Source organism: Propithecus coquereli, unplaced genomic scaffold (genome assembly GCF_000956105.1).
Source record: "Propithecus coquereli isolate 6110/MARCELLA unplaced genomic scaffold, Pcoq_1.0 Scaffold7, whole genome shotgun sequence".
Taxonomy (NCBI): domain Eukaryota; kingdom Metazoa; phylum Chordata; class Mammalia; order Primates; family Indriidae; genus Propithecus; species Propithecus coquereli.
The window spans coordinates 916,442-932,031 of record NW_012153062.1 but is presented as its reverse complement, the minus strand read 5'-3'; the positions used below and the strand labels follow the sequence as shown (position 1 = coordinate 932,031).

Below are 15,590 nucleotides of genomic sequence, written 5' to 3'. Positions count from 1 at the left end.
TTTTAAAAAAAAGTCATGTGAATTTGTTACTGGGAAACAAGAAGTCAATGTAACTGCATGCTTTGCTGAGTATGAAGAGAATAATAAATGTGCAGTGACCGGTCACTGGCAGCCTCTGAGAGAAGTGACGTGACTGGTTACTGACCGTATGTGCATGTGTTATTTATCCAGTGACTTGTGGACTGAAGAGCTGACAGCAAAGTTTGCACGTTATGCAGCTACTCACAGTTATTATACCAATAACTAAAATTTGAACCCTTTTGTTGAGAGAGTAGTGTTATTTAAGTAAACCTTGGTAAATTGAATTTTTGAAAATCAGAGCCACACAAAGCAAGTATGCACATATACACCTATGCACACATACAGCACACATACATATATGTAATTAATGTATCATACCCTGGTCTTACACTTCAGTTATTTTCTTATTTTTTTTTTGGCCTAAAGGGTTATTTTTTCCTATTTTAATTCTGTTTTAAAACTATGTCCTCTTCCTTTACTATTGCCTATAGTAGAAGACCTAGGAAGTTTATCTCTAAACAAAAGCTTCAGCAAGTTCATAAGACAGAGTGGGGAGATCAGACATTTTATTAAATGTTGACCAATGTCCTAAGGTTCTATTAGACTAAGAATCAGGTATAATCTAAAGTGAAGGGGACATGAAAGAAGAATTTAGATATTCTTATTTCTCTTCTTAAAAGACATTCATTCACTTAGAGTTTGGAGGAAATTTCCTTTAATATTTTAAAGGAATCATAATTTACATTTCATTAGAAAATCCATGCCTGGAAAATTGTGAGAAAATCACAAGACATATATAGAATCATTTGGTATATTTCCAGGGCAACTTTTCACGCAACCAAAATTTAATGCATGGTGCCCTAAAGGCAGGAACAAGATAATTTATATCCATTCTTCTGTGCTTTGCTCATACACAGGAGGCAGATTATATAGCGGTCCATATATATGGTCAGTGTCCCAAATAGTTTTCTGGGTGCTGTGATTTGGAAATAAGAATATCGGTAAGATCCCAGGATGGCCCAAGGGATCCAGGGCCATTAAGCTGCCCAAACAAAGAACTGGGCTAATCTGCCCCACTGCGATCTATTCCCAAGCATTCTTCCGACACTCTGAGAATTCTGCCTTTCACACGTGTGAACAAGTGTTCATTATTCCTTCACTCCCCACACAGACCAGCGCATGGGGAAAAATGAAAATTGACTTTTTAAATTTAATTTTTTAAAATTTTATTTGAAAAATACAATACACAGCAGAGAATTATTTCCTCCCCTACTGCTCTTTCATGAAGGAAACGGTATGGTAAATGTAACTGAGAGATTTGGCTAGGATAGATCCTGAGAAAAGAGAGGCCCAGTTAGAAGTGGAATAGACAAAGTCTGTCAAAGAAGCTTCACCTCTCTTTTAACATAAAAGAGCCTTTTAAGTTTTCATAAGACTCAGACAAAACATGTGCAGAATTTCTGCCATGCAAACAGAGACTACTGAAATTTTCAGGTTGACCAATTTATGCTGACCTGGGCCCCAGGTTAAGTAGAATAAAAAGGAGATGTCTTTATCAGAAAGATATGTGTTTGTCTGCTTTTACTAGACTATATATGTACATATTTACATATTAATATTTTCTTAAGTGTGTTTTTCATTATTCTCAGTAACAGTATCATGACTTTGCTGGCTTTTACCTTATTCATATGTATCTTTTTTTTAATGAATTTCCTTCATGACAGGCTTATTCATTGCACAGTCCTGGGCCTATCTATGATGTTTAAATATTAGAGATGACCTTACTCTGATCCTGGGTTAAATTTAGGCTTTTGAGGAATTTATAACTCGTGCATTCAGACCAGGGTTAGCAAGGTGCAATGATACAACATTGATATACGAATGTATAGCTAAGGCTTCCAATAGGAAAAACGATCTTGCTCGGCTCCTTGGAAAACTGATGTAGAGCCAACAGAACTAATCAAACACGGGAAGCCTTACTGGTAATCCCACCTTCTAGGACATCATGATCATCCCTTTACTTCCATTCCAAGTAAGTGAATTCCACATTGCTGTTATTGCCTGAAAAGCATTTAAAGAGGGTGAAGGCATTAAAAGCTTTTTCATGTTCTAAATTCCCAAAAGAATTGAATTGCTATAGCGGTCTGAAATAGTAGAAATATGGATTTTTTTTAAGTCCTAGTAGAAATGTTTTAATTCCCACGGTGATGGAAATGGGCAAGTATTAATATAAATAACATCTATTTTGAGAGTAATGGACAATCTTTGGTTATATTTATTTGCTGATTTCTGTTGAAATTACAGAGAAAACTAAAAGTTTACTTTCTTTAGTACTGTCAAGGTTAGGAAGATTCATTTTAGTTACTTAACTACTGTTTATATAAGCCAAAGTCACTGGGGTAGCTTTAAAGACTGCAAAGTGATTGTTGAGGAGCCTATCTTCCTTGAATTACGGTAATTTCCATCCTTGATTCCACAAGCTCAGTGTAAGGTGAGCCCCTCGGCCCCTGCTGAGTTGGGACTGGGGTCTGGGGCGAAGACAGAGAGAGGCTGACTTCAGGCTTTGCTCTTACAAAGGGCTTCACATCTAGACTCTTGACATTCATTATTTTTAAAAAGGTTTATAAACAGGTTACTATATATCTGCTTATTTAAAAAGTGTTCATTCGTTAAACATAAACATTTAAAATACAGCACAGCTTTCATAACTCTATTTTGGCATTTCTTCATTTTCTAAACCATAGGCAGTTGCCCAGGACTCTACTGGCCTCTGGAAGGCCTCCATGTCCCAAACAACACGGCAGCTGTGGCTTATTTGAAAGGGAAACGGGTTTGGGTTTGGACAACCTGAATTTAAGTTTCAACCATGCCTCTTACTAGTTAGGGATCAGGCATGTTATTTACCCTGTCTTGGCTTCATTTTCTCATCTACAAAAATAAAACCATCCTCTTAACGTTTACAGTGGGCTATTATGAGGATTAAATGAAATGCTTTGGAAACTATAAAGTACTACACAAATGCAAACTAAAATACATTAACTATATTTTTAGCATTTATATAATTCAAATTATGGGTCAGGGTGTGGTTCTTTCCCATTTAAATTAGGCAGACTATTGACTAGTAAAAAAGCCTCAGAATGGAGCCTTTGACCACTTTTGAGACACAGTCACCAATGGAAAATTACTCAATACTAAGGTCCCAGTGTTAGATTTACTCATTTGAACTATCCTAAATAAAATACTGCCTGCATTCGAATCTACAAGTCATCAATTAAACCACAATTGTCAGGAGAAGAAGTCCAAATAAATAATTTTTAATTATGATACATTACTTATTACAGTAAAAATTGGCATTTTCCCCTTCAAAAGCAGAAGCACCAGTCTTAGAATGTATAGTATGAATGATATTTAAGTGAAATATAGCATAATATAATGTGCAAACAGTATTTTAGTAGTTTCTAAAAGTAAAGTAATTTCACACACTGAAATCTGTTAGAATGGAAATAATGTCATGCTGAATAATAAAATAAAAACCCCCGTGACTTTCAAAGTCCACTTGAAATTAAACATGGCATATTGTTGAATAGATATATGAAAAATTAAAAAACTAGCCCAAAATAGAGGGTTTTCATATACAAATATGATTCATGTAGTGGTTTCTTTTAACATAGGTACAGTGATTCTGTGAGAAACTAAAATGAATGTTTTATTTCAGAATTAATTTGTTCATTCGATCATCACATATTTATTGAACACCTACTCTGTGCTAGGCTTTGTGGTAGGTGCTGGGGATATGGAAAAAACGACACAGTCCTGCCCTCGAGGAGCTCACAGTCTAGTGGGGGAAACAGATAGGTTGACGTTGATTTTAAAATTATAAAAATTATTAGACAACTTTATAAACTTTCATAATCGAACAAACTTTGGGTGTTATGAATGAATGGTAAAAAGAGATGATGTCCAATGCAGCGAAAAACCATCTGCTTCAATATCATGTGACTTCCGCGAAGGCGGTGATGTGGTTCTGCAAAGAGAAAAAAGAATACAAAGTGAGAGGCTTGGGAAAATTGGCTTTGTAAAGTATTTACTGCTCTTACAAATAATCATTAGCCCATATACTGTATGTTTAAGTTGCCAAAACATACAGCGTTCTTAAACTAAATTCTACATATTATTACATAATTTTAACTGCTAATTATACATTTTATTGAATATTCTTAATTAACCAAAGAGATTAAAATGTTATACCTGCTTTATTCAAAATTAACTCTGAAATTTGGAGAGATAGAAATGGCAATGCCAGACACCTTAATATTCTGTTCAGTGTTAATGGAATTTTAATGCTGCATATTAGAGTTTCAGATTAATTGCTCCCTGTGAGACAGATGGTGTAGAATGAAGTGGTGAAAAGTTCAGACTGAAATGGCATTTGCTAGTTGACAAAAATCTACTTAAACACTTCATTTCCGGTGCATGAATCCAGACTCCAGACTGCAATCCCTGTTGTTTACCTCTACCATAGAATTCTTTACAGAGACTTTTTCCTTTTTTTTTTTTTTATAGCAATGGAATTATTTACAAAGAACCCCTGTGGAAGGGTTAATATTTAAATAAATTAAGGCATGCAACAGGTCATGTCACAGCTGCTGAAATACTGCGGTGAAAAATTGATTTACATAATTAATCATGCTACCTATGGGATTATGTCAAGCTCAAACATGAAAGACAGCCCCAACAAATAACAGCAACATTACAAATGGATTTTACCATCACAGTATCTGTTTTGAATGTTTTTTGTAGTAGTTTTTGCATATGAAGAGTAGTGGCTCTTCATATACAATGATATCATTAATAGAATTTCATATAATGAATGTATGCCATGAAATTTTTCAATGTACATGTAGCTCTTTTCAAGTTAAAGTATTTTAACTAGTTAAAACATATTTGTGTGCAAAGAAATTAAAATTCATTTTCATTGACTTTAGGCATAAAGTCTCCACACTAGGAGAATATCATTGACTATAGTTCAGGGCATTATTTTCTGGGCTTAACCCACTCAATAGCAGAGGAAAACAATATTAGTAAAAATCAGTAGTGAGCAGGACATGCTGGCCTTTTCACTAATGCCTGATAATACCTTAGAAACTTTAATTTCCTATTTTAAAAAATCCATAATAAAAATGTCAGGAAATTCAGCAGCTCATCTCTAAGTTTTCTTGAGTTCTCCTTACAAAAGTACAGGCATGACTTTAGGAAAAAGAAGACTTGTCAGAGTTATATAATGCACTATGATTGAATAAAAAACATAAGAACTGTGGAAATAATACATCACAGTTTTATTTCCAGTGGCCCCACAGGGACTTGAAACCAGCGAACCGAGAAAATACAATTTGATATAGAGTGTTTCAGCACAAAACTGCCATAAGCGTTACACCTCTGGACAGGACCTAGCACAGAATAATTGCTGGAAAGATATTAAGATAGAAATTGAACATGACTCGGTTAGTAGCGACTGGTGGGTAGAGAACAGGAGAAGAAGGGGCAGTAGAGAGAAAGGAAGTTATAAAAAAAAGAAAGGGATGATGTCCCAAAGGCCATTGGCCTGGGCCTTGTTGTATTCCTATCATTGACCCAGATAAAGAACGGTCCACAGGGCTCATTAAATTTGCTGAAGATGATCTTAAGGGGACATCCATCACCCTGGAAGGTAGAATTAAATATTAAAAGATCTTTAAAAAGCACAGAAGTGATCAGAAACAACCTGCTGATGATCACTGCAAAGCTTGACAGAAGCAGAGAAAAACCATGCATACAAGTGCAAGCTGGACCGTGTATACACAAGGACGACAGGTTTAAATCAGGACTGCCCGCATAGAGATGTAAGGTCACCGTGTGCTATGGCTTGAGTGTGTTGGAAACTTAATCCCCAATGCAAGTGTTGAAAGGTGGGGCCTAATAAGAGGTGATTGGGTCATGCAGGCTCTGCCCTCAAGAATGAATTTATGTCACGATCTCAGGAGTGGGGTCATTATAAAAGGGCACGTTCAGTCCCCTTTGTCTCTTGTTCTCTCTTCTCACTCTCTCTTTGCTCTTCCACCGTGGAATGAGGCCACAAGAAGGCCCCCTCCAGATGCCAGCCCCTCGATCTTGGACATTCCAGCCTTCAGAATTGTGAACCAATAAATTTCTATTCCTTATAAATTACCCCATCTGTGGTATTCTGTTATAGCAGCACATAATGGTCTGAGACACCTTAATAATGAGGCCCAGAACACGTAAGTGTGCTATTCGCTATTGAGATTGAGGAAATACCGGAATTTGGTCTTTACATTTACAATCATATGCTTCCGTGGCCACGTCCTTTCACTGCTCATAAATTCCAAACCATATTATTCTTTTCTTCACGCCAAGTCATTACCAAGTTAAACTACAAGGGTATCAGTTTGTTTCTAGACTAACTACATTTTTAGATCCCAGTGTTCTGGGGAAAACTCCTGCTGTTTTTTTTCCCCCCAATTAGCACTCTTTCCGTTTCACACGACATTTAAGTTTTAACCTATGAGATGATTTTTCCTATTTGACTGGAATTAGAAGGCTCCTTCTCCAGGCTCATCATTTTAAGGTGGTCGTGGTTAGCAGAGAGATAAACACATGAAAATAAGACACCGAAGTGACTGCATAGGGAAGAGAAAAATTAAGGGGAAATTTAATCAGAGCTTCTAAGCGCATGAAAAGAGTACACAGAGAGGATAGGGACCTCCTGTTCATTTACTTCACGGTCTGAGAGCAAACGAACCTATATCATAAATGAAGGAGATGGATTATTTATTTCAGTAGGCTTTAAAAAAATAAGATCAATTGTCTTCTAGCACAGGGGTGATTTTCTCTGAATCTAGAGAAGGGACAAGATAATTATTTAACGTCCTTCCCATCTACATGACTCTACAATTTCGTATTACACAACTTACATTAGCAAGGTATGTAATTGCATAATTTGAAACATGTAGATGGCATAATTCCCATGCAGGAAGCTATGACATTGTTCGCTTCCCCATCAGCATTTTTCTCAGTAATATAAAAAACCAGAATTGCATTTAATATTTTCAGATCACTTACCTTAAGAAATGGCCTATGAAGCAAACTAGCTGACAAAGGGTTTCTCTTTTTAATCTGGCTGAATTCTTAATATTCACTACCAAAATTTATTAGCAGATGCTAGTGCAAACATGCAATAGGCAACCCAAAAAATTCAAGCACAAAAGTTTAATTCTGAGTCACAATGAGAAAGTGGTTGTATAATTTATCAGCACACTTCCTGGTACTTTCCACAATCACACATAGAGAGGTTTATAGTGAAGATGACAAAGCTTGAGTCCAAATATTAAATAGCTGAAGGTTAGAACATGCTACACGACTTATCCATTAGAAAATGTTCATCAAGTCCACAGCAAACCAGTGAGCAAAATACTGAGTCTAGTCCTTGAGTGCAGGTGTTCCATGGGAAAACAAGCACTTTTTTTCTGAAAAGTTGTTTTGGATTCTTAAATTTGGTAAATTCTAGAGTCTATTTTAAAAACTCTAAGTTCTACTCTAATATTCATTCTATATCTCCACTTATAGGAATTATACTCTATAATTGTAAAAAGTGTTATTTAAAACAAAACTGTCATATATTTATGACATAAAACCTCGGTGATGACTGGTCACCTGACAAGATCTGCCACTTACCATTTTCCTTTAAAAAAAATAGGGGAAAATGCAAAAAAAGAACTCCAGGGAAATGTTCAGAATTACAGCTATAGGAAAACAAACAAAAAAACCCAGCCATGATTAACAGCTTGTTAAGGAATGCTCAATTCCCATTGAGTGAAAAATAAAAGGTATTTGAAAGATTAATCATAATAAAAATAACAACAATGACAAGCTCTAGTTCCTAGATCCCTTTTGGTCCTGAGGGAAACCTGCACAGAAGGACATGTTTTTCTGTATTTGCCTTAGCTTTGCAACCCAACTCCACACCAGTGCGCTCCAGCGCACATACGTTTATTGCCTTAATTGAAGGTGTTCACAGTGGCTTATTCCCATTATCCAGCTGAAGAGCCTGGCAAGACAGTCTTTAAAGGGCCTTCCCTGTGAATTTTCCTCTTGATCATTCTCAGTAGGTCTGTTTCTGGACACCTACAAAATGTGTTTTACATATTATTTAAATGTTTCTTTAAATATTGACTTAATTTACTTACGGCACTAGTTTATTTAAAGTTCTATGTTGCTATATTGTTAGAACAAATGCTGAGATTAAATATTGCTCCAGTTCCATTCTTTCAAGATGATTGATGATAAAAAGCTTTTGTATTAACAGCAGGCTGTCAAGAATCAGCTTAGGTTGTAGAGGACACTTTGTCTGGGAATGTTTCCTTGTTGTTTTTCTCAAGAATATGCCTGGGGCTTGAACATGAGTCCAGGGCTGAAAGCAGTAAAGGCTAGAGAGTTCAGGATGAAAACATCAGCTAGCCGGAGATGAAACAACAAGGAACAGGGACGTGTTGAGTCAGGACAGTGTGGGAACAAAGAAATTGCGGTGGGACAGTTGCCAAACAGGCTGTGTTATAAATAAAGAAACTACAGCAAGAAGTTTGCTGCAGTCTTATACTGTCCTTGTGTGTCTGTGTCTCTTTGTAGTGGCTGCAGTCGTGTACTGTCTTTATGTGTGTCTGTGTCTTTTTGTCTCTGTGTTCATTCCTTGGCCCCAAGAAACGGGCCACGGCATTAGGTTTTTAACCTAAACATAAAATGGGTCTGTGCACATGATGTCTTTTATTCAATGATTTATGTCTTTAGCTTCATTGGTGAGGAAGCTGTGCGGTACTGTGGGCTTTGCAATCAAGTAGTTTGCGTATCAAGCGTTTGAATGAGGGCTCCTTCACAACTGAAATTTTCACAAACAATTTAACCCTTCACAAGCTCAGCTTTCTTGTCTGTGAAATGGAGATAATAATCCCTATTTGAATGAGTTTTTATTAAAATTAAATGAGTTTATATAAAAAATGGTCCCTATCCTTACACAAACATATCCGCTGTTCATTTATAGTTGCCTATAAAAGCCACAGAAAGAAGCTAAAAAGTTAAAAAAAAATAAAGAAAGAAATTGAGAAGAATTTTTTGATAATTAATTAGAATTTTACAAATAAAATTCATCATTCGTTTCTTTGATCAAAAAGTACAAAATTCTACCAATCAACAACTCTAATAGCCAAACAAACTTTAAAACCAAAAAATGTTTCTTATAAAATTGGTGCAAACTCATTTGGTGACAAAAACATGACCTGAACTGATGAGGCAATTTATGCTCTGTTTTGCTGAAGAAATATCCATCTTTGATTATAAATTGCTGTTCCAGAGCATGCTTGTGTAACAGAATACAAATATTCCTAAATATAAAATATTTTGAAATCTCAAAAATATTTGGCACTAAGGATTTTGAATAAAAAGTCATGGTCTTATAATTAAAATAATAATCTTAATACTATGTAGATGAAGCCTACATTTTTTCAGGAAAAGACAGATGGATGCCGTAATCCCGAATATTGTCCTTCGTTATCTCACATTCATTGTGTCCTTTCAGGAGGGCAAAGCAGGCAGGAGGAGAGAGAAGAGACAAAGCGTAGCGCATGGACGATGTGCTCCAAGGCTCTGCTCTGTCACGTGAAGTTTTCCTTCCGATAGGTTGTGAAGTTGCTGAGTATTTTAGTGAAGAGAAGTAATGTCAGAACCATTTAATAAGAAATTAGTGATATTTGGGCTTGAAGCTATGAAATTGATTGTGAAACTCAAATTAAGCAAGTTCTTGTTGCTGTAAGAAGTTGGTGATGTGGAGACATAAAAGCTAAAATGTGACAGAACCACAGTTCTCTTGGGAAAGAAGACTTTTTTGGATCTTTATTTCTTTATAGTGGTTCTGTTTCAGTTCAGGGTTTTATATTAGTTCAGAGTTTTGTTTCCATTCAGAAATTTCCCTTTTGTACTGTTCAGAGAAAGGGGCTAAGAGCTACTTTCTGAAAGAATCCTTTCTCCCCCAGGAAAGGAGAAATCTCTAGGCAGCTTTCTCTGATAAGCTGATTAAACCAGAGGCAGGCCCAGCTTTTACTGGAGCATTAGCTACAGACCTTATGAAGTATTTCCAAGTCCTGAGAAGCCAAAGAAAGTTAAAGTTCTCCACAACAAATCTTTAGGGGCACTGGTTCTCTACTGTGGCTTCGTGTTGGAATTACCTGGGGGCTTTAAGAAAATACTGATGTAACCCCAGAGACTTGGATTTAATTGGTCTGAGGCATGGCCTGGTCACTGGAATTTTTAAAGGCTCTCCGATGATTGTAATATACAGCCAATAAGCTCTGCAGGCCCAGCTGGATCCAGGCCACACCTTGGCTCCATATCCAAATCACCTGACATGCCTGATGTAGTACAGACCTCCAGGCCCGGGCCCAGGCCTACTGGATCAGAGTCTCTTGGCACGCAACCCAGATATTTCTGCTTTCGCAAGTGCCTCAAGTGATGGATTCCCTTTACACCAGTGTGAGTACTACTGCCTAAAGCTGCAGAAAAGTGATTAATGAAGTAAGCCTTATCAGGGATATAAAATCAATTCTTTCTTTAAAATGCTGTCCTTTGACTGGTACAAGAGTATTGCCTTAAAAAGCAGTCAATCTGAGTAATTCTAAAAAAAAAAACAAAAAACAAAAACTTTACATTCAAACCTTTGGGACCAAATGCACATTACATACCTTGCTTAGAGCTTCACAATGCATAAAGTGTTGAGAAGGCCTGCAGCAAAGACTTGTTTCACTTTAACTCAATGTTTCCCAAACGTATTGATATGAAACTCCACATAATTCCATCAACACTAATGTGTTTATGTTATTTGGTGGATGTGGGTATTCATGCAGTCTGTCCTCTTAACATCCCTAAGTCCAATGACTTTCCTGTCTACCACATTTTTATTCCTTATTCACAGCTCTGTTCTCTACCATCAACCCTGGTAGCAATATAAAACCCCAGCTTACCTCCTGCCATACCTCCATCACACTACAAGGCTTCTTTTGGCCACGTGCAACTTTCCTGACTGCTAATTTATCCATCCGCTCCAGTCTACCTTGCTCCTTATGAATTCTATGTCTTTTCCACTCACTCTGGACCCCAGGGTTGATCAGCTGAACGATCTTTAAGAGCATTCTCAAGTCTCTTGTGCCTGTGCCCTTATCCTACCTGCCAAACAAAACCTTTGCACAAGCTGGTTCCTCTATTTGGAACATTCTTCTTTCTCCCCTTCTCTTGGCTAACGGTCCTTCAGATCTCCCCTTAGATGATGTTGCAAGAACTGCTAAGTGTAGATAGGTCCCTCTTTATTTGCTCCTCCAGCATAGCCATCCCCAGCCTCTTCTGTGTATGATTACAACATTTCCTCTCTCCCCATCAGCTGTGCCACACTGCTTCTTATACTTACACTCATATTTGTTATATGTTTTATTTATAACAAATATGATGATAAAATTTCACTGTGCATAACAACTAATGATAAAGGTGACTCATCAGTAAATTGCACCAATGCTTTGTTTTATACTAGTATTTTAACCTATAAACTTGAATTGTTCTTAGTTATTTTGTTTTTCTTTAACTTTTTAAAATGCTGCAGATTTGCTAAGTAAGCATCCTGATGCTACTTCACAGAGAAGCATCAGAGAATGTGGATAATGGATCCAAGTGCATGATAAATTCTTGTCTAACCGGGAACTGATTAAAGCTCCTCATTTAAAAACTTTCCTATTTTCACAAAGAGGCACCAGTTGGTAAAAATCTGAATGATCCATATCAAGATTCATTTCAGAACCATTCAAAATCATAAGGACCATTAGACATGACACAGTCTGGAAAAATTTTTATAAAAGTTAATATACATTTGCCATATAGCCCAGCAATCTCACTCCTAGGTATTTATCCAAAAGAAAGAAAAATATATATTCACAAACAGACCTGTACATGAACGTTTATGTGTGCTTTATTCATAATTGCCAAGAAATGGAAACAACCCAAATGTCCTTCAATCAGTGACTGAATAAACAGACTGTGGTACATCCATATAACAGGATACTATTCAGCAATAAAAGGGGACCCCCCCAACTACTGACACATGTAACAAAGAACCCAGACTCAAAACCCCAAAGGGCCACATATTATATGAGTCCATTTATATAACATCCCTAGAAAAGCAAAACTCTAGGAAAACAGATCAGTGGTTTTTAGGGGTTGGGGGCTAAAGGAGAGATTGACTACCAAGGGGAAGGAGAGAACTTTGGGGAGTCATAAAAACATTCTATAACTTGATTATGGTCATTATATGACAATATGCATTTGTCAAAATTCCTGAAACTGCCCAAAATGGATAATGTTACAGGATGTAAATTATGCCTTAATAAACCCGTATTTTTTTTAAAAAAAGTTAGGACCACTAGCCATGGCATGAATTAAGTCTTAAGGTAGCCAACAGGTATGTAAAATTTGGTTTGTCAGTTACCGAAATATTGTTCAAACATTTGATTGTTTCAGTGACAAAAGGAAAATAAAAAATAAATTTATTGAAAAATAATCCCAAACTACAAATTAAAATGAGATACTCCATTTATTTTTGGCTCATAAGATTGGTGAAGATTATGAAAAACAATTATTCTCCACTGTTGTAGAGGACATAAGGATACGAATCAAATCCAAAACCTCAAGAGTATTCATGAGGTTTGTGTCAGCATTTCTACTTCTATGAATTTATCTTAAATTATTAATTGAACTTACAAAGATATATTTTAGGGATATTTACTCTAATATTATCTATAATTGTGGAAAATTGGAAGTGGCAACAATCTTCTATGTTTAACAAATGTAGTGCTTAGGTAACATATGGATTATAGCTTTTTAAAATATAATTCTATAACATTATATAGCATAGTGATTATGAGTTTGAGCTCTGAAGTAGTATTTCCATGAAAATGGAAAAACTTGGTTTCATATTATTATTTCAGAATACAGACCAGTTTGTGACCTTGGGCACGTTACTTAACCTCTCCATGCCTCTTTCTCTGTAAAACGGAAATAAGACACACTCCAATGACTTCTATACAAACTAAAATGCTATTTTATGTGTGAAATTCTCTGCATAGTTCCAGGCTCATATAAAGCTCTAATTGAAGATTAGCTTTTACTTAATATAAGTTTGATATGACTATTACATTTATTGATCTGTAATCATAGCTATGATGCATTGTTCTGTGAGCAAAAGCAGAAAGAGGATATACAGGGAGATGTTGTGTTATACACAAACCCATATACACATTCATGGGGTCTGGAAGCCTCTTTTAAAAAAATGTTTCCAGTGATTACTGTAATGGCATATGGATATTTTCTATTCATTATTTGTTTTGCTTACCCAGATTTTCAGATTTTAAACAATATAAATAGATTATCTATTAATTGCTTCTTAAAAAACAAACCATGATTGTTTCATAAGACTGTGAACTGGGTCTTAAATTCCTAATTTTAGTCAAATAAAATTTTACGTTTTTTTCTGCAAAACGTTTTCAAGGATTGTGATGCGGTGATACCTCAACCATATCTCCAGGATGGTCCACCACAAGCGAACAGATCTGAGACAAGAGTGAGCGAATGCTTTGAGCAGTTTCCCACGTGTAGCTAATTGTGTGTGTATTGGCTATGATTTTTAAATCTATCATTGTTTATTCTCTCCTTAACTAATGACTGAATGAATCATATAATTTAAAGATGTAGTCATCAACTCTATATTTATTCACACAAATGAGATGAGAAAGCTTCCTATCTATATTCAAAAGTTATTTACTGAAAGGTTCTTTTATAAAAGTCCTGTTAGATAATTAGGGTAAAAATCTGGCTTTTATTCTTCATGTAGCATATTATAATTCATAAACAGTGTGGAAAAATAAATACTGAATATATGGGAGCACAAATAGGAAAATGACATATGGCAAAGTAATAACAAAATGTGCTAGTATTTTTAAGCTAAAATTGTTGATGCCTGTTGGAAATTTTTAAGCTTCCATTTTCAATTTACTCTTTTAAAACACAATTAAATTTAATAAGTGAGAACGGAGTACAGCCTGTAAACATTGATTTACTTCAAATATTTTTTGTAAATGCTCAAAGCTTAGATTAAGGAAAAATGCCTAAAATATGAATATATTTAGTTCCACTAACTATTCCAATATCTAATCACTAATAAGGTTGTTTTGACAAGGTCCTATATAACATTTATATTACAGTTCAGCAGCTCTGTAAAACAAAGATTTGCATTGTAGAAAAGCAACTGAAGCTTAAATAGTCTGCCAGAGTTATTCACACACAACATTCTGAAACCTCAAAGGAATTTATTACAGGGAGCAGGGTAATGTATAATCATATTTGTCTTGGCAAGAAACCACAGGATTGTTTTGCTGTTGCTATGACACAAATGTATGCCACATTTTATACTATAATATTTTCTGCCACAAGTGTTATGTATGAAATAGACAATCTGTATAAACTTTCAAATCCATGAAATATTTGTATAGGGGTATACTGGTCTGAAATTTAAAAAAAAATCCCATTAAGGGAATTATTATTGTTGCAGGAGGGAACTATTATAATATGTGTGAAGCACCCACTATGTGCCAAGAAGTTTATCTGTGAACTGTTAATTCCGACAATTGCCCTACAGGGGAACCATCGTTGTGTCAATTTTTCAGGTAAGGAGAGGAAGAGTGATTTTTCTAATGCCACCTAGTTATTATGCAGCTGAACCAGGCTTCAACCCCAGGATTTCCAGCTGCAAAAGCTGAGCTCTCTGTCCACCCACCACTCTGACTAAATTTCAGTTCATGCTTTACCTTGACTGCTGTAACCCTATAATCTGCAAGTGTCAATGTACATGTCAATGCTTATGCTTCCCTGGGTCACTGTGAGCTCTCTTAGAACTGTCCTATCCGTATAATTCTTCTTTGCAGTAGCCCTGGAAATTTTCATCTATAATAGCACATATTCATTATGATATTTCTAGATTTTTGGAACTGTCATCACCGCTTACCACTTTCATTCAGCTGATGCTTCTGTTACAAAGCGTGGGCTTCTACATTCTGAGCTTTGTTGGGCAGTACAGATTACTGAAAAGCCCCTTACCCTCAATATAAAACTGGAGTCTCGTAAACTATTCCTATCATTACTTTCCCTTTCTTGTTGGCAAGAGGGAATTCCCTTTGGTTCAATTGATTAAGATCACATCAGCCTAAGAGAAAATAATGCCTGGGTTTGAATGGAAAAATAGTTATTTTCTCAGAAAGCCTTTTCTACATCTGGCTCTATTCACTTTAGCTGTCAAAGTTATCCCAAATTAGCCATGAGTGGCTATAGTGGCCTGTTGTAACTGCCTCAATCAAACTATGTGAATATTAATTCCCCTTAGATCTATTTGAAATATCCATTTTCGATCAAATTCTATCCATCTTTAATTTATTTTT

General features: G+C 35.8%; 1 protein-coding gene across 2 annotated transcripts in view; it reads right to left on the bottom strand.

The window, feature by feature from the left end:
* Positions 1–1,223: 1,223 nt before the first annotated feature.
* Positions 1,224–15,590, bottom strand: part of LOC105823815 (lipid phosphate phosphatase-related protein type 5) — a 126,519-nt gene continuing 112,152 nt past the window's right edge. For both annotated transcript variants that reach the window (XM_012661067.1, XM_012661068.1), the window contains exon 6: positions 1,224–4,045. In XM_012661067.1, the coding sequence (XP_012516521.1) occupies positions 4,013–4,045 (33 nt within the window). In that variant the 3' untranslated portion in view covers positions 1,224–4,012. The remainder of the gene's footprint in view (positions 4,046–15,590) is intronic.